Genomic DNA, 20,186 nt, shown 5'->3' with positions numbered 1-20,186 from the left:
TTAAAAGCAGACATTGTGGTTTACAGAAACACTTTTTTGTACTTATTTTAGAAATCTGCTCTCGTCACTGACAGCTTTCTAAAGCTCTTCTCTAGCTAATGGAAAGCTAGGAAAATTAAGAACTTTTTGCTGCCTTTAGAACAGTGACCATGTCTCTTTATCATTTTATTCATTATCCTCTGGGCACAAATGTTGAATAAATGTTTCCTGCAATCAGGAGTATCTCATTCTGGGGAAAAGAAGGGCTCAAGATAGTTCTCCCTTTTGCCAAGACTTGAGAAGAGAACCTTCAAAACTTTCTTTTAAACCTACCCTATCAAGGCTTTCAACGTAAAGAATTTAAGTTTCTATAATGCCTCTTGATTCACTGATGCTTGCATTTTGTTCAGTGAGGATACAGCCATTTTAATTAGAATATTCCTTCAGTGACACTTTCTAGGCTATCACCAACTAATTTCTCTGAATATTACTATGGAGGTATCAAATGAGCATAACTCATAAACTCTAATATTGTTGTTTTCAGCAAGCTAAGTCTTCCAATTTTGCATTTCAGTAATTTAATTTAGTAACTAATTGTCACATAGGAAAACATAATCCAGAAATGTACAAAGTAAAAGAGACTAGTAAAATCAGAATTACAACACTCTAATAATAACTTTTTTAAAAGTGCTACTTACATAAAAAGAAAAGGAAACAAATCCAGGTATCCAGATTAAAAAAAAAAAAATTGCCAGCCATTCTTCCTAAGGCAATGCTATCTAATCAGAAAGCTAAGTAACATCAAGGATTCTTGTCTATATTTCCATGGCTAACTACAAGACAACATTATTGCAATAGCCTCCTACGGCAAAATTTAGGAAGAAATGTTCACTATAGAAGCTCATCTTTGTGTCCCAGGATGATGAAATAAAAGAGGACAAAATTACAGAATTATAGTTTCCACTGAGCAAAATGTCTATTTTGGTCAACTGGAATACTATAGAAAGTAGTATTTATATACTGACCCACAAATGTGACTCTAAATAAGTATTAGATTGCTATAGTAATTTAGGCTAAGCCACAGCAGTCAAGCTAGTTTAAAACTAGCTTTTGCAGGGAACCCCAAGTGGAAACAAAGAATTAACAAAAGGCAACCCTTTGGGAAGGTTCTCCCTGAACCCTGAACTTGGATTAAAGTTTTGTTTTTATTATTTGTTTTGTTTTTTGTTTTTGTTGAACATAGCCCTTTAAATTAAAAAAAACATGAAAGTATGGCAAGAAGAGTAAAGCTGTCAAATGGATGAGGGTCTATTCTCCTCTAAGTGTAGGCATCTTGTGAAAGAGCAGATGGTGAAAGAAAAGTAGGCAACCTGGTACAGAGGCCTGCTGGGCAGAAACCAGCATATGGCTGTGGTTGGCAAATGAACTGACAACTCCCTACAGCTCTTTGAGTTTAGACACTGAAAGGCAGTACAGAGTATAACACTTCAAGATGTATAAGCTATGGGTCCACTGCCTGGGTTCAAAAGCATGGCCCTACCGCTGACTGGGCATAAAAACTGGGCAAATGAGGGAATCACGATCAGTTTTCTCACCTATAAATTGGGCATAATGACATTATCCACTTCCCAGGGTTGTCTGTGAGTATGAATACATACATGTAAAAGCACTTAGAACATTATCTGGCATGTAGTAACTAATACATATCAGTTTTCATTACTGTCATCACTTTCATTTTAAAACTCCCTTTCATTTGTAAATTTTAAAATTTGCTCTATCTAGCTCCTCAGGTTATTTAGACTTCCTAAATAGGAAAAAAATTTCCAAAGCTTATACTTCCCTAATTATACCAAAAGGGGTTAAACCACTTTCCCCCTCTACCTCTTCTCCTCACATTTTGTTTTGTTAAAGGAACTAAAAGTTCTTCTGCCTCATCTCTTAAATATCATCTGAGAAGAAGCAGAAAACTTCAGTTGCACACCTGAAAAGTATTCCAATGGAACTCACTTTGGGAAAGGTGAAGGGGAGAGGGGTGGCTATTTGCTAAGTTCAGTAGAAGAATCACTCAACATATGACAACCCAAAGTATAGAATTTACTATTATGAAGCATACGAAAAAAATAATTGGGTAAATTAGGCTAAATTTGCATTTACGGGTTTTGAATCTGCTCCTCCTCTCTCCCTGTGGTTTCTCCCTGATTTACATTGCTATCGCTCTCCTGTACTCCCGGTAATCTCTCAATCTCCCCTAGCCCCTCTTTTCCTTCTGTTTGCTCTGACTCTGTCAGAAACCAAACAAATAAGAGTCACAGTCAATAAGTAGCTGAAGTAAAAAGATAAAAATGCTAACTGCTTCTGTGTGAACTGCTATGAGAAGCCTGAATCCTGGTTTATTCCCAGAGGGCATGACATTGACTTTCTATAGGGAAAGTCAAGATGTCATCAGAATATATCCTTAAAATAATTTATTTAACCTTTTAAATAGCTCACCAGATCAATAAACACGGAACAACGAGAAAATGAGGAAGGATGGAAATGTAAAAATTAAAATCTTATTGCAACACATCAGGTGAGAGCCCCCTTCTTCAGCTATTCTGTTCCTCTACTGATAGGAGTTTGCAGGAACAATATAATTCATAAGCTGAAGCAGATAATCTTAATGCCTTACCCACACAAATACCTCAGCTTGTAGAATTTTTCAGTTCAATAATGATCTTTACTTCTGAATGTAACTTAAGAGGTTTCTACATTCTTAAACATGATTTTTACATTTTTTAATAGAATTACCTTTTATTTGGAATACTAATTTTATTTTATAATGGAATGATACAGGGAATAAGATTCAATATATAGCAGTTCTATTTCCAACAAGTTTTTTTCAAGATGTATATACTCTGAACATTGAGAGATACATGTTTATGCTAGATATAGGACATCAGTACAAGGTCTCAATGGGCAAGAAAACTGGTTATCAGGCAGTTCAAATAAGGAAACATTAATTGAATGCCTATGTGTCAGATAGCATCATAATTAGACAAATAACCAACGTAAAAAAGATCAACCTACTTCAGTTATCTTCATAATCAAAGACTGAGTTTAAACTTGTCAAAGATCAAAACTAAACAACTAGATACTTACTTAGGATCTGCCTAAAGCAGGTAGGTCTGATATATACCATATGATATAGGAGTTTCCCCACTTACTTTGAAAAGCAGGTGGACATACTATAAATGTTTGTTGGAATGGATCTGTCTGAGTGCAAATCTGGGTGGTTCCAGGCTGCAAGGAAACACCCTGCTGGGCAACTCCAGGAACTGGTGCTGCAGATGATGGGTACAAAGCCGACTGGTAGTTTAGCAGTGAGACATCTGAATTAGCCAGAGAAAGAGTAGCAGCTGCTGCAGTAGAACTGGAAGCTAGAACACTGGCCTAAAAACAAAAGGATACTGGTATAAACATTTTTACATACATAGATTCTATCCAGAAAAACTAACAATGAAGTTTTAAAATGTAATGTTAACTGTCTTTGAAATAACTCTCTGCTTAAGAAATTCTTCCTATCTGTTAAATTTAAGGTAGATTATAAAGCTGAAAAAGAAAACAAAGAATAAAAAAAAAGTCCTGCTCTGGTTGAGGCTATATAAATAAACCCCTACTTCTTCTTTCTTTGCAAAAAGTTACTGGATGTGAGATCCCACCAAATCTCATATGATCTTCCATTTAGAAAGTAGACCTAGCTAAGAAATTAGGAAACTTCCATCTTCAGAAACAAACTTAAATGTAAATATCACTGTTTGGCAAACAAATGCAAAACCACTCTTAAAGTTAATTATTGGAATTCACAGAAACAAAGAGTAGATCAGTAGTTGGTGGGGCAGGGTAGGAGATGGCTGGAGAGGTGGTCAAAGAGTACAAACTTCCAGTTATCAGATGAGTAAATTCTGAGGACCTAATATACAGCATAGAAAAAAATGATTGGGAACACCTTTCGATACATGTAATGAGAGCTATCTAACAAAAAGAGAGTCATTTGGCTGAAGTCAGTATAATCAACAGCAGTAAGTAGTACAGAAGCCAGGTTCCACTTATTTGGCTATGCTAAGACTATGAGGGCATGGATTAGGCCTTTGTTTTTAATTTTTGTCAGCACATGATGTGTAGGTATTATCAGTCTGAAAATTCTTACGAAGCTACAAGACCACCAAAGCAAAGACTGGTTTCTCTACCTCACCCTGTACTCTTACTAGTTTTTATCCCACTTAGGTCTGAGTTCCCAAAATCATTTACTGAATACCTGATTGTGCACTGTATTGAGTTGGTTGCTGAAGCTCATGGTTAGATTTGTGCTTGTATTTGGGGCAACATGCGTGGTGAACGGACTCTTGATCTGACTCACTGTATCATACATGTGAACCCTCCGTTTGCAGATCTCCATGTTCTGAAAACAAGACTTAACACTGAAAAAAGAGATTAAAAATTCAATGAAAAAAATGCCAAGATTTAAACAGATAGCAAATAACTCAAGATAAATACAGATTAATGGTTTTTTACCCCTGAGTACTTTCAGAGCAAATGAACCAAGAGTTTTTATAACCATAAAAAGGAAAAATACACATCTAATTTTTTTTTACACATCTAATTTTTAATTTCATGATTTTTCAATGAGAAGGAAAAGCATCAGTAAGCCAAATATGCAAGTATCAAAGCCACTACTCTTGTGATACTTCCATTTATCTGTAAGATGGTAACTCAACAGAAAACCACATCATGGCAAAATGCCCCAGACCATACTATACTCACTGATTGCTATGTGGAAAATCCAGAAGGTGAGTCATTGTCACAAACTGATGGTTAAGAGTTTTCAGAGGAGTAATTCTCTTATCCGCATCAATTGTTAGCATTTTTTTTAACAGATCTATGTATTCTCTTCGATCTGCCTTCTCTGCCAACATATCTGTTCCCTCTAAGTCTGTGGACATGTTCACCTTACAAGGAAAATTTAGAAATATTATACTTCATCACTCAACCTTTAATGCTGACATTTAACATGTGCACTATGTATACATATTTATATATATAATATTCATATGTATAATATGTGTGTGTGTGTGTGTGTGTGTGTGTATATATATAGCTCAAGAGAAAAACCTGAGGAAATTTTTTCACAAATGGAAGCTCTTCTTATACTGTCTAATTAAAATCTTCAATTTGGTACAGTTTGTTGGTAGAATAAAGCTGAATAAGCTCTTTTCATTCAAAATCCAGATCAAAGAAGTTAAGTAAAAATGATTGTTATTACTTAAATATAGTTTCTATTGCTGAAAAGATTAAATGACATAGTATGTGTTTAGACAGAGTTTGGAACAAAAGCACTAAATAAATGTTAGCTCTTATGTAAGTATTTATTTAGTAGAAAAAATGGACAAGAAAGGAACCTTCGTAAATAATATTTCAAAATACTGACATGCAAAAGACTAGTTAAGCAAAAGCAAAGGAGAAATATATAAATTCTAAAAATATCCTTTGCTAGGATTCAAACATCCTTTTAATATGTGGAAGAATATTAATGTATTTATGTAAAAAATGAAAACATATATTAGACGATAACAAATTGAATCTATCTTTAATATAACCAATGGAAGTGTATCTCTGATTAAAGAGATACATAAATGTCTGGCTTTCTGAAACTTTCCATGCTTACCTGAGCCATATCATCTAAACAATTAAAAATGTACTTTCGAGCTTCTTTTGATTTGATCCCAGTCTCCAATTCATGTTCTTCAGGTGTCTACAAAATACAGATTTTTAAAAAATTCCATCTGTATGTTTTCACCTCTTATTCTAAATTAAAGTCAGAATACAGAGATACAAGTGTTGTCACCTTGCCAACCAGAGATCACAAACGTGGAAGTAATTTACAACAAGAAAATCTTCCGGTAGAGAGATGGGACCTTGATACCTGGCCACCCTTTCAACAATGATAAAATAAATGTGCAAGCAATGATGTAGCACAGTTCCTGAAGAATGTCAGTTAAGAAGAGACATTACCATTTTTCTCTAAAAGTTACTTTCAAATGAAACAATATTTCAAATACTAACTATTCAATAGGCTCAGAGACAGAGTCACTGGGTTAATCAAATTACTCAGACATCTATTTGTTTTAAGAAAATAAGTAAGGTCTTAATATGGGCAGTTATAAAATTGTGTTGTTTTGTCATATTTATTGAGAATTCTCTAAAAAACAGCCACTACTAAATTACTCTAGTTCTTCCTATCACTTAATGATAAGCACTACTCTCCATACCCCCTTCTTAGCTGCTGATTCAAATATATAAAATAACCTCAGCCAATTGAACTGGCATTTAATGTTTTGTTTTTTTAACTAAGGATAAGGCCATACGGGTACAATGATATAATTTCTCAAAGTATTTGCTCCTGCAAACGAAAATTCCCACTGTCCCCCCTTTTGCCCCCCTCCACCTCAAGAATTTAATAACTAAATTTTGAATTCAAATTGGAATTAAGGAGTACAGGAATGAATAGTATAGTATAGCAAGGGAGTCAGACCTTAAGCCTCCACAGTGGGTACCCCAAATTAGGATCTCTGTTGAAAAACCTGGTTGTTTTTGTTCCGGCACTGAGAAGATATTCAGCTGGCAGGCCTTGTGTTTGTGAAATGTAACGAATCTGAAATGTCAAAACCATCAAAACATTGATTTGGAGTGAAAAGGTAAATTATTAAAAACTTTTACACTAAAATATTATAAATATTAGCTCTAGTCAAAAAAAAAGAAAGGTACTGCAAAGAAATTAACTATTTGATCAATACAAATGAAATTTATCTGTAGATATATATGCTAACCCACTCACAGATAATTCCCAAATATTTATTCAGTAACTTCCTTGTTACTATACCTATTATTTACAAGGAAAACTCAGTTTTGAAAATTTTCTGTGTGACCTTTTTTTTTGGTAGATTTCTGATACAGAGTTCAAAAAACTATAAGAAATTTCTAGGACAGAACAGAATAGTTTCCAACAAACTATTTCATGGATTACCAAGGTTTTGTTTGTTTGTTCATACATTATCAAATTTAAGAGATTAGGAAAAAATTTCCATAAATCTCTTCCTTCCTTGGCTACTCTAGCTCTTGTCAATTGTCCCCACTCTAAATTGCTCATACCATAAAATTAAACAATTTAGTTTCTCTATCCCCCCATCAATAAAAGGCAGGTACTATGTTCATTCATTCAATTTTTATTTTTATTTTTAGTTGCATTAGGTCTTCATTGCTGTGCATGGGCTTTCTCTAGTTGTGGAGAGCAGGGGCTACTCTTTGCTATGGTGCACGGGCTTCTCATTGCGGTGGTTTCTCTTGTTGTGGAGCACAGGCTCTAGGCGCACAGACTTCACTAGCTGTAGCACGCAGGCTCAGTAGTTGTGGCTCGCGGGCTTACTTTCTCCGTGGCCTAGAGAAATGTGGGACCTTCCCGGACCAGGGATCGAACCCGTGTCCCCTGTATTGGCAGGCGATTCTTAACCACTGTGCCACCAGGGAAGTCCCCATTCAATATTTATTGAACACCTACTTTGAACTAGACCAGCAGTTCTCAAAGTGTGGTCTGGGGAACACTTAGGGGTCCCCAAGATCCTTTTAGGGAGTCTATGAAATATAAACTATTTTCATAATAATACTAAGAAGTTATTTGCCTTTTTCATTTCTTTCTCATGGGTATAGAGATTTCCAGAGGTGATGTGTGATGATGTCACTGCTCTGATGGCTAATGAGACATGTGCCTGTATATTCTTGTGTTTTAAAAGTGTCCCAGTTTTGGGACTTCCCTGGTGGCACAGTGGATAATACTCTGCGCTCCCAATGCAGGGGGCCCAGGTTTGACCCCTGGTCAGGGAACTAGATCCAACATGCATGCCACAACTCAGAGTTTGCATACCACGACTAAGGAGCCCACCTCCCGCAACTAAGGAGCCTGTGTGCCACAACTAAGAAGACCACCTCCTGCAACTAAGGAGCCCACGTGCCACAACTAAGGAGCCCACCTGCCGCAGCTAAGACCCAGTACAACCAAATAAATATTTTAAAAAATAAAAATAAAAGTTTCCCAGTTTTATTGTTCACATTTCTGTTTGCTTTCACAATTCTCCCTATCCAAAAAAGCAATCTGCTTCTTTCCTGACCTACTGAAAGTAAAACAAGAGGTAATTTTTTTAACCATCCCCCCCTCCACATAAGAATGGCTATATTTAATGACGAAATTAGAAAGAAACTTTTAAGCAAGGAAATCTTACTTCTCACCTCTCCTCCCCAAAAATTTCAGTTTTAATTTCTAATGCAATATATATTAATAGATATAAGCTACATAAACAGGGCTCTTTGGGGTCCTCAACAATTTTTTAAGAGTGTAAAGCAGAGGTCAGAAAACTATGGCCTACAGGCCAAATCTAGCCGGCCGTCACAAGACAATTTTAGAAAACAGCAGGATATTACTCTGAATCTGTGAGAGGTACCTAACTGGAAGCCAAAATACAGCATTGGCAAAATAGAAAAAAAAAAAAATTGATGTGGATGAGAACATTTTAAATGTGAACTTATTTTCCATACAAAAAGGGAATTTAAAATCCAGGATAAAATCTGTACAATGAAATACTATGCAGACATTTTAAATGATAGGGTAAAAGTATATTTATCGACATTGTAAAGAAAGATATTTCATAATATACTAACTGAAAAAGCAGATTACAAATTAAATATGACCTCACTTAAAAAAATTACACTTCACTGATTCTAAGAGGCACATTTTTTCACATTAACATCTCTGAAATTAGGATATGTCTTAAAACTGATAGCCATGATAAATCATGGTTTAATTGGAAGCATTCTTTCTTAGAGGTACAGAAAAGTAGTTCATCTCTCAATCAACAGTGTCTTAGATTTGATGAAACACAGTATATGTATTCCTCTATGTCCGTAAGTTTATATATGAAACATAACTATATGTAGCACATATTCATTCTTTCAGTAAGTACTTATTAAGCCAGGCAGTGGTGATTGTTAAAATAGACATGGTTCTTGCTCTCATAGACTTTGCAGTCAAGTGAGGGAAACAGACACTGAATGCATAATTCAAACTGAATTGGCATCCTGAAGAAAATAAACAGGCTTCTATAAAAATACATAACAAAGGAACCTGACCTAGACTGGGGACTGGTGAGGAAAACATACTTGAAGAAGTGACACGTTAGCTAATAAATGAGTAGGGACTGACTAAACGAAATGAATGGGTGGTGGAGAAGCATTCCAGACTAAGAGAACAGTATGTGTGAGGGCCTGTGCTAGAAGGAAACATTCTTAACCAGTGCTGAAATGATGCCAGTGGGGCTAGTGCAAGAAAAGCAAGAAGAAATGGTATAAGATCAAATCCTGAAAGGAAGAGAGGAAGAGGAGAACAACCCAGGTAGAGGCTCAGAGGCCATATTAAGGATTTAGCCCTTAATTCTAAATCATGGGAAACCACTAAAGAGCAGGGGAGTGGCATGATCAAATTTGTGTTCTGAAAAAAAAAACACTCTGGAAAAAAGACTAGAGGGAGGCCAGAGTAGGTAAAAGGGAGGTTGTCTAGTAGCCCATGTAAGTGATGAAGACAGCCTGGACGAGGGTAATAGCAATAGGAAAAAATGAGTATAATCACGAGGCATTAGGACATACATGGTCAGGAGATACATGCATGTCCATACATGCATGTGCACACGTGTGCGTGCATGTCCACTCTCTCTCTCTCACACACTCTCTCTCTCTCACACACACACACACACAAACTGCAAAACTACATTTCCCTTCATAGAATTTATCTCAATTGTACTATATTATTATTTGTGTGATTTACTTAATGTCTATTTCCCACCACCAAACTATAGCCTCCATGAGGGCAAGGACAATGTTTTATTCAGCACTGTATCCCCAGTAACCAGAGTACCTATGACAGTAGTCAATAAATACATAAAGAAAATTAATAAATTAAAATATATAAATAAATACAAAATATACCAAAACGTAACAGGTTACCTTTGAGGGGTAGAACCACTAAAGGTTGAAATTTTTGTCTCTTGGCTTACTGCATCTTTTCTAATTTCTCTACAATAATGCACTTACAATATTAAAACATTAAAAATGTTTAATATTATAGAATGAAAAGAGTTAAACTGTGAAAGTAGAATGGGAACTATCATACAGATACTGCTTTTCACATAGCTTAAAATAATGCAACAACAAAGGCCCCACCTTACCTTTATGCAAACAGAAAGTATTATTGTCTTTGTTTGTTTGTTTGTTTTTTGGGGTTTTTTTTTGCGGTACACGGGCCTCTCACTGTTGTGGCCTCTCCCGTTGCGGAGCACAGGCTCCGGACACGCAGGCTCAGCGGCCATGGCTCACGGGCCTAGCCGCTCCGCGGCATGTGGGATCTTTCCAGACCGGGGCACGAACCCATGTCCCCTGCATCGGCAGGCGGACTCTCAACCACCGTGCCACCAGGGAAGCCCTCCCTTGCTGCTTTTAATGTTTTTTCTTTGTGTTTAATTTTTGACAGTTTGATTAATATGTGTCTTGGCGTGTTTCTCCTTGGATTTATCCTGTATGGGACTCTCTGTGCTTCCTGCACCTGCTTGACTATTTCCTTTCCCATGTTAGGGAAGTTTTCAACTATAATCTATTCATATACTTTCTCAGACACTCATAGAATTAGCAAGACACTCAGCGATTCTACTTCTAGCTTTATACCCAAAGAAATGGAAAACAGGGACTTAAACCCTGGTACACCAATATTCATAGCACCATTATTCACAACAGCCAAAAGGTGGTAACACCCCAAGTGTCCATCAACAGATGAGCACATAAAAAAACGTGGCATATATACATATACATACACACACACACACACACACACACACACACACACACTCACACATATACATATAGACATACACACAATGAAACACTGATCAGCCATAAAAAGTAATGAAGTTCTGATACAGGCAACAGCATGGATGAAAAACATCATGCTAAGTAAAAGAAGCCCAGCACAAAAGACCACATATTGTATGTGATGAATATGCTATGCTAGCATAGGCAAATCTATACAGACAGAAAGTAGATTACTGGCTCCCAGCGTGGTGGTGGGGTGGTTAGGGAAGAATGGGTACTGACTGCTAGTAAGTACTGGGTTTCATTTTAGAGTCATGAAAATGTTCTAAACTGATTATGGCTATGGTTCACAACCTGTGAACATACTAAAGACCACTGAGTTGTACACTTTAAATGGCTGAATTATACGGTATGTGAATTATATCTCAATAAAGTTGTTTTTAAAAAAACTCAGCTGTAAGAACAAGGATCCTGCCACAGGAATCTTTCTATATAAGCAAAGATGCATCAAGATAAAGTATTCCCAATCCTGCTCTACAACAGCAACACCCTATTTATTCATTATTAAGCATGGGAAAAAAACAACTTTCTCCTACAACCCATTTTCACATCTGTGCACCAGGCAAAAATTCTCAAAACTACTATATCATTTCTTTACAAGGTAACCCCCCATTGTACCTTAGCTTCTAAATCTAATTTTATTTGGTTCCACTTCCTAGGAATATTTACAATGCAATCTGTTTACTAAGGCTGAAGAGATGCCACAAAACATTTGGCCTAGGAATGGCACTTTAGAGGCTATAGTTGCTCGGAGCAAGTTTTCTTAATCGGGGGGTCCACGAATTCCCTAACTTTGTATATAAAACATTGTGAGCATATTTTTCTGAGAAGATCCATAGCTTCATCAGATTCTCAAGAGTCTAAAACCGAAAGAGGAGAATCAATGGACTGGTTCAAGTAACTGTGGTTTTGCATCATTTAATCTCCCTCACACTTCTTTGTTGTTGTTGTTAAAATAAGGAAGGTGGTTCACGTCTCACAAGGTGGATGAAAGACTGAAAAATTACAAAGCTCAATGTAACTGGTTACTTATCATATGAACAACTCATTTTTTATGTCTCACTCAGAGACAAATCCAAAGAGTCAAATTTTTGGAAGTTGGTAAATGTTACATCTACTGTAAAATGGACTGAGGAGTCAAAATGCCAGGTTGAATAGGGAAAAACACTGTTTTGCTCTTTTCTCTTTTAATGGTTTAAAATAACCATAGAACCATTTTTTTTTAAGAACAAAAAATGAGAATTCACAATTTACTTCCATGGCAAAACTTTTTTCCTTAGGACCAGTTTCTTAGGAAGTTGTAGCATATCTTCTAAAGCTTGTCTGTTTTGAAACATAGATAATTTGTTACAATACTTTTCAACTCATAAGATTTCCCTCCTAAATCCTATGTTACAGAGACCTAATACACATCACAACTTCTAGGGTCCAATGTGTTTCGGTATGCAGATAGTAATTACTTCAGTGTGTGTCATGTATAAAAAGGAATAAATAGCACTAAATGAGCCAAAGTTTGCTCTTAAAATTCCAACTTCACATCCTTACTCTACTTTCATATCCTAATTCACAAGACATATTGGCTGACAAGTTAAGTCTCTAATAAATCATTACAGACCTGGAAAAGTAGCAACCTAAAGTAATATAAAATAAAATCCTTTTTAAAGTTTAGAATTGCAAATATAACTTCAGACTAAGAAGCAGGTAGAGAAAATTCTATTCTTTAAAAAATTATTTTTAATTGGACTATTCTTTCCCTACAACCTAAATAAATACTTCACTAGTACTTCTATTCCTCTAGAACCTTTCATCAGTAACTACTTGCTTTCTATTGCCATCCAAATAAACACTCTTACCTGATCATATTCTGAAGCACCAGGATAAAGAGGCCACCCCAGGAACAGCTCAGCTATCACACAGCCCAATGACCACATATCAATAGCTTCACAAAATGGTAATCCAAGAATAATTTCAGGGGCTCTAGCAAAAACAAAAATAGCAAATTAAAAAAATTACACATTATTTTGGGAAACTAACTATGTTGATTAAGTCTTGTTTTAGTATCAGGTAAAGGTACATTGATTTAATGAAAATGAAAACAATCTTTGGTATAAAATCCATAATTCGAAACTCTTAGCCCCAGATGTGTTTTGAAATTCAGAGCTTTTTGAATTTCAGAAAGGTACTACCCATGCATAAACTACATACTTTATAATAATCCCAATGGAGTGTAGGGAAGCATCCCATAATCAAACACATTAATACTTCTGCAACAAAACATATGAGCAATCACACTAAGTCAGACAAATACTTTAAACAGCCTTACATTGATTCAAGCCAGGTCTTGCCAATAAATAAGTTTATACCAAACTTAGAAAAAGATTTTTAGCTTTGAAAGCTTTCTGAATTTAGAAATTACAGATAAGGGATTATGGACTTAATTCTTTTTATTCTTAGAAACTTTTTAATTACAGAAAAATCAATTAAATGGCCTGATCAATAAATACCCCTTTATGACAGAAATGCCTTCTGTAGAGACACAGTGGTTCAAATCCTAATTCCATTATTTAACATCTGTAGGCAATTAATCTTTCTGAGCCTCAGGTTCTTTTTTTTTTTTAACAACTTTATTGGAGTATAATTGCTTTACAATGGTGTGCTAGTTTCTGCTGTATAACAAAGTGAATCAGCTATACATATACATACATCCCCATATCTCCTCCCTCTTGCATCTCCCTCCTGCCCTCCCTATCCCACCCCTCTAGGTGGTCACAAAGCACTGAGCTGATCTCCCTGTGCTATGCGGCTGATTCCCACTATGAGCCTCAGGTTCCTCATTCATAAAATGGAGATGAGTACCTCTTACTACATAAGGTTGTGGTAAGGTTAAAATAAATAAGTAAAAAATAATGATGATAATGATGTCGTTCAAATATTAAAGCTCTTGACCAGTGCCTGGCACATGGTGTGTTATGTAAGTGTTAGATAAAACAATGACTATTATTATTATACCATCATTCTTTTAAAACTTTGAACTCTCTGTGTGCCTTCAGAAATATTCATTTCCACTAACGCTCCATGTGAGAAACCCAACCCTACGAAACCTTAAAGAGAAAACTATGGTAATACCATAAACTAAGAGCTCTCTCTATATGAATATATCCAAGGCAAAATTATTATCCCCTCTATGTTATACTTATAGAGGAGGAAACAGAGGCAAATAGATTAAGTAATTTGCCCAAAATCACACAGTTAATAAGTGGCAGAGCTAGAATTTGAATCCTGGTAGCCTAGCTCTGAAGTTGAGTACATTATACTGTCTCTAAATAAGTAAAAGTTAAATACATACCTATCTATTTGGCATGGTGGTATACATGGTATTTTTCAAATTGTAACTAAAATTAAGAGATAAATGGATTCAAAAGGGGGATGATAATAATAGGTTATATTAATAATAGATGACATTTATATAGTACTTAGTATGTGCCATGCACTAAGTTCTTTAAAATGTGGGGTTCACTTAATTCTTACAACAATCCTATGAAAGTATATCTTATCACTGTTAAGTCATCAATTATAAGGTACACATTTTTCACATTTTAACATCTCTGAAATTAAGAAGATTCCTGCAAATGATGATATATTTTAGTTTAATGGCAGTGCCTTTACTTTCTTATTGGTACATAAATAATATTATATTTCATCTTACAATCAATGGCACCTTAGATTCTATGTAAGAAAGTATTATTTCCATTTTACAGATGTAGAAACTGGGCACTGGCAGGTTAAGTAACTTGCCCAAGGCTGGAGCCCAGGCAGTCTGGATCCAAGGTCTGAGCTCTGAAACACTTTATCATCTCCAAATAATTTCCTTTTCTTCTTACAAGTCACAGAATTTGAATCTGTAAGGACACTCCAGATCCAGATCCCTCATTAATCAGGAGCTAAATGGAAAAGCAGATCTCTCCATTAGGAACCACTGGCCATGGCTCCTCATGAAGTGCCTAGGTTTCCCAAATTTTATTCTTAAGTAGTATGTGCTTATTGTTGTGTTGTGTGTATGGGGGAGGGGGGCAGACAAAGACTGAGTGGGGAGGGTATAAAGATATTTCCCTAAATAAGAATATCCTCCCAGAGTAATTTTCTAAGTAGCCCCTAGAAAATGGTAAATTAGAGGACTCCAAAGGGTCTAAAAACTTTCCTGATCCTTGCACAGAAACAGCAGAAGATCCAGGCCTGCTGGGACTTACACTATTTGACAGCTAAGGGTGGAACGACTAATACCATCAGTTTTGGGGCTATTTAATGTGAACTGTGGTTCTGTTAGCCAAAGAAAATAAAAAAGTGATATTCCTATTGCAGGTGGCTAGAGCCCCATATTACTGATGGAATTTCAGAGTTCAATTAAATACAACCACTGTGGCATGTTTGATAGCATTAATAAACTAGAGGGTAAGAGTACCCAGAAACATAAAAGCCTTTCTAAAATTGAAAAGGAACACAATTTTTACTTTCACTGAGCAGACTCATTAATTTCTAAGTTCATGACAGTGCCAAAAATAGCTGGCAGGGAGAATGCAAATGGCTTTGTGCCAAAATAAAAACTGGGCTTAGAACATTCCTAAACATCAACTGAAGAGCAGCAGATTGATTTTGCCATTCCTACTATACCAGGAAGACATTTTAAAATCCAAAAGGCAGGTCACAGGGAGGGGCCAGGCCACCCAATAACTTACTTCTTTAAAAAGGTAGCCATAAGATGTGATAACTGTTAGGCTTCTAAGGCTTAAAGTTTAAGGGAAATTAAGAAAAACACTAATTCCATCTCCCAAGCCCACTAAACAAAAAAACCCTGAAGACTGACTGGAATCAGTTTTTCCATTTGGTCTTGCTCTGCTTCTGGAGTAACAAAAGCAGCTAAGTATTTCAAGTAAAAGCTCACCCAAAACAGTTAACTCTACCACATCTACCATGCAAAAAGGTAAGTATCAAAAGAAAAACAAGGAAAGCAGTAAAAATAAAGTAAAATAAAATAAGGCTGCTCAGTCTATTGAGGACTTTTCACTTTCATTAGAGCCTAAAAATGTTAGACTGATGTAAACTCCAGGAAGCAAAAAGACTTAAGTTATCTTCTTTTACTGAACATCATTTAGAGCAGGTTCACCTCTAAAGACTGAATGTTTTAACCTCTGAATTCAAATCAAGATTCTTGATAATATTTTCATTACTATATCATCTTTCCCCTTGGCCTCCAATATTTCTCAATCCCTCAATATAAACTATACACTGAAATTCTGGTTCTACTTCATCTATATAATAAGTTAATTACTCTTCTAGGTCCCTTTCCAGCTCTGACATCCTAACAACTGGGCAGTAAAAAAGATTACCTATTAAAGCACAGGAAAAAGGAAAACAAAACTAGCAGTCTTCCCTTTAGTAGGAAAATGGCATTAATTGTACTTTGGACATGGTGACTCTCCTCTTTGAAGATACATCCCATCCTTTGAGAACAAATACTAAACAGGCTCTCACTGCTATAACCAGGAGGTAGAAATAGCAATCCTTGCATTTTGATTTCCCAACTTCAAACTCCTTTAAATTGAAAACTTCCACCTAAGTCATAAAGCTCTATTTCACTGGAACCCAGAGCAAGCTAAGGTTGGAATCACTTAACAGCACAAATCATTCTCTGCTCATCTTCATGAACACTCTTGTTTCTTCCCACCCATCTCAGAGGCATCAAACCAAATAAGAGATGTTACATAAAGTCTAACTTCCTACATCTGTGGCTTAGGTGTTAACTGTGGTTTCAGTGTCAGATGAAACTGGATTGTTTGTTTGTCTAGGATAAACTGAAAATATGTTTTCCTTATCTAGATCTTGTCCTTCTGTACATAACAAAGTGACCTCAGCTTTAAGGCCAGCTAGCCTGTTCAGAATGGAAAAGCATTGAGCTTGTAAGCATGACAAACCTTTGTGCCTAAAACTCAAGCCCCAAAGACAGCAACTTTTCTTGGAATTAGTCTACATTTACATTTACAGTGGGCTAGGAAATAAAGTACTTTATTTTAACTGCTTGAATCATTTAGCTGTGCCCATGGCCAACAGAGACAGCATGGTGGCAAAAATTTACGTCAACTGATAGTACTTTGGCATGTTATCAGCAAGATGAAGCAATGTAAACAATGCAATGTAAAAAGGAGGGTAAGAGGAAGGCTGGCTCTGGAGCCAGAATGCTTCAATGGTCAAAAGGATTTCAGAGAGGTTTTCTGAAAGACAAGAGGGTGAGGATTTAATGGACTCTAATAAAGCAACAATGCAACATGCACAGGACCACTGTGGATAAAATTTATATAAAGAAGGAATGCCTGAGCTGCTATTCCACTTGCCTTAGGCTCATCAAGTATTACTGTGATAGAGCTTTAGAAAACTATAAAAAGAATAGATAAAAACAGATTAGGGTGGATTGGAAGACAATGTTGTTAAGACGTCAACACTGCGCAAAGTGATGTGCAGACTCAGTGAAATCGCTATAAACACCAATGATGTTTTTTTCAGAAATAGAAAAGTCCATCCTAAAACTCATATAGAATTTCAGGAGACTCCAAAACAGCCAAAACAATCTTGAAAGAAAATAAAACTAGAGGTCTCACACTTCCTGATTTCAAAATTTATTACAAAGCTACAGTAATCAAAAAAGCATGGTACTGGCATAAAGACAGACATTTAGAACAATGGAACAGAAGGGAGACCCCAGAAATGAACCCTCATATATATGGCCAAAGGATTCTGACAAGAGTGTCAAGACCATTCAATGGAGAAAGGACAGTCTTTTCAGCAAATGGTGCTGGGAAAACTGAATATCCACATGCAAAAGAATGAAATTGGACCCATACTTTATACCATACAAAAATTAATTCAAAATGGATCAAAAACCTAAATATAAGAGCTAAAGCTATTTGAAGAAAACATGGGGAAAAGCTTCATGACATTTGTTTGACAACGATTTCTTTTTTTTTTTTTTTGCAGTATGCGGGCCTCTCACTGTTGTGGCCTCTCCCGTTGCGGAGCACAGGCTCGGACGCGCAGGCTCAGCGGCCATGGCTCACGGGCCCAGCTGCTCCGTGGCATGTGGGATCTTCCCGGACCGGGGCACGAACCCATGTCCCCTGCATCGGCAGGCGGACTCTCAACCACTGCGCCACCAGGGGAGCCCTGACAACGATTTCTTGAATATACCAAAAGTATAAGCAACAACAAAAAAGACAAATAGGACTTCATCAAAATTTAAAACTTTTGTGCTAACAACACTATCAATATAGTGAAAAGGCAACCCCATGGAATGGGAGAAAATATCTGCAAATCATATATCTGACCAGGGATTAATACTCAGAATATATAAAGAACTCCTACAACTCAGCAACAACAAAAAACAATCCAATTCAAAGATGGACAAAGGACTTAAGACACTGCTCCAGAGAAGACATACAGATGGCCAATAAGCACATGAAATGATGCTCACCATCACTAAACATTAGGGAAATGCAAATCAAAACTATATGAGATATCATTTCACATACATAAGGATGGCTATTATCCAAAAAAAAAACAGAAAAAAAAGAGAGAGAAAGAAAATAACAAGTGTTGGTGTATTGGTGAGGATATGGAGAAATTGGAATCCTCATGCATTGCTGGTGGGAATATAAGATCATGCAATGGCTGAGAAAAAACAGTTTGGTGGTTCCTCAAAAAGTTAAAGAATTACCATATGACCCAGCAACTCTACTTCTAGTTTTATACCCAAAAGAATTGAAAACAGGGACTCAAACACTTGAATGCCAATGTTCATATTACATCATTATTCACAATAGCCAAAAATGTGGAAACAACCCAAGTGTCCATCAACAGATGAATAGATAAATAAAATGTGGTATATACATGCAATAGAATATTATTCAGTCCTGAAAAGGAATGAAATTCTGATACATGCTACAGAATTTCAGAGATTAACCTTGAAAACATTAGGCTAAGTGAAGTAAGTCAGACCCAAAAGGAGAAATATTGTATGATTCCACTTATATGCAATATCTAGAATAGGCAATTTCATAGAGACAGAAAGTCAAATAGAGGTAACAGGGGTAGGGGGGTAGGAGGGTGGAGTAGTTACTGCTTAATGGTTACAGAGTTTCTGTTTTGGGTGATAAAAAACATTTGGAAATAGTGGTGAAGGCTATACAACACTATGAAGATACTTCACAACACTGAATGGTACATGTTAATGGTAAACTTCATGTTAGGTAGGTTTTATCACAATTAGAAAAACAAAAATATGTAGATGGCATATTTTCTGAGTCCCTATACAGGTTAAAATGTCCTTACATTATTTTCACACATAATATAAAATTCTTAGTTCAGAATTTCTATTTCCTCAAAATTTATTATAGGCATTTGGCATGTTGGACATATCTCTTGATAAAACTTATTTTGTGGGTTATCTTTTTTTATTGTTTCACTTCGTGATTGGGTGAGTGTACAATCTGTGTTTAATGCATGACCATTAAAATAAGTATCAGATTCTTTAAAATTAATAACTAGACAGATAAATGACGTACTGAGAAATAAAAGCTCATTTAAAGACTTTCCCGTCTTCTCTTTCAGTAATACTCCTTGATTACAGTACAGACAAAATTCTACATACCAGCATTTAAGTTCTGTCCCAATAAATATTATATATTGAAAAGGTAGCTTTATTAGAAGTATCAATATGGAAATATAAATCACTAAAGTATAAGGTGTTTGGGTCAAGGCCATTTTAGGATAACCAAATAAGTTCATATGCAAATAAGTTCAAAGGACTATGGAACCAAATAAGTTCATATGCAAATAAGTTCAAAGGACTATGGAGAATATTAAAACGAGAAGAGACCTTAGCAATCATCTAATCCAATTCTCTCTATTATGCAAGAAAGAAAATGTAAAATAATAAAACGTTGCTAGAGTTAAACTTGGAATTATTCCCAAGGCATCTTACCTGCCAAGAGAGGAACCTGGGAAAAATAGCAGCATATGCCCAAATTCATCACATATAAGTAAACATCTTATATATTTAAAGATACTTTAAAATGGGAAAATTAGGTATAACGGTAGTAAAGAAGGAACCAGATGCTACTATAACTCAACTAGGAACAACCTTCAGAATCAGACTGAAT

The 20,186-nt window shown here is 35.9% G+C and overlaps 1 protein-coding gene across 6 annotated transcripts in view; it reads right to left on the bottom strand.

Annotated features, from left to right (window-relative positions):
* Nucleotides 1–20,186, bottom strand: part of HIPK1 (homeodomain interacting protein kinase 1) — a 47,991-nt gene that overhangs the window by 15,863 nt on the left and 11,942 nt on the right. For 4 of the 6 annotated variants that reach the window (XM_027091115.1, XM_027091117.1, XM_027091116.1 and 1 more), the window contains exons 3-8: nucleotides 12,834–12,957; nucleotides 6,548–6,667; nucleotides 5,681–5,767; nucleotides 4,780–4,964; nucleotides 4,274–4,436; nucleotides 3,183–3,408 (exon numbers count right to left, since the gene is read on the bottom strand). In XM_027091115.1, the coding sequence (XP_026946916.1) occupies nucleotides 3,183–3,408; nucleotides 4,274–4,436; nucleotides 4,780–4,964; nucleotides 5,681–5,767; nucleotides 6,548–6,667; nucleotides 12,834–12,957 (905 nt within the window). The remainder of the gene's footprint in view (nucleotides 1–3,182; nucleotides 3,409–4,273; nucleotides 4,437–4,779; nucleotides 4,965–5,680; nucleotides 5,768–6,547; nucleotides 6,668–12,833; nucleotides 12,958–20,186) is intronic. The other 2 variants (XM_027091118.1, XM_027091119.1) reach the window with 2 other exon arrangements.

This window comes from Aethalodelphis obliquidens, unplaced genomic scaffold (assembly GCF_003676395.1).
Source record: "Aethalodelphis obliquidens isolate GAN/ISIS:26980383/991018 unplaced genomic scaffold, ASM367639v1 scaffold70, whole genome shotgun sequence".
NCBI lineage: Eukaryota > Metazoa > Chordata > Mammalia > Artiodactyla > Delphinidae > Aethalodelphis > Aethalodelphis obliquidens.
This window is presented reverse-complemented; position numbering and strand designations above follow the sequence as displayed.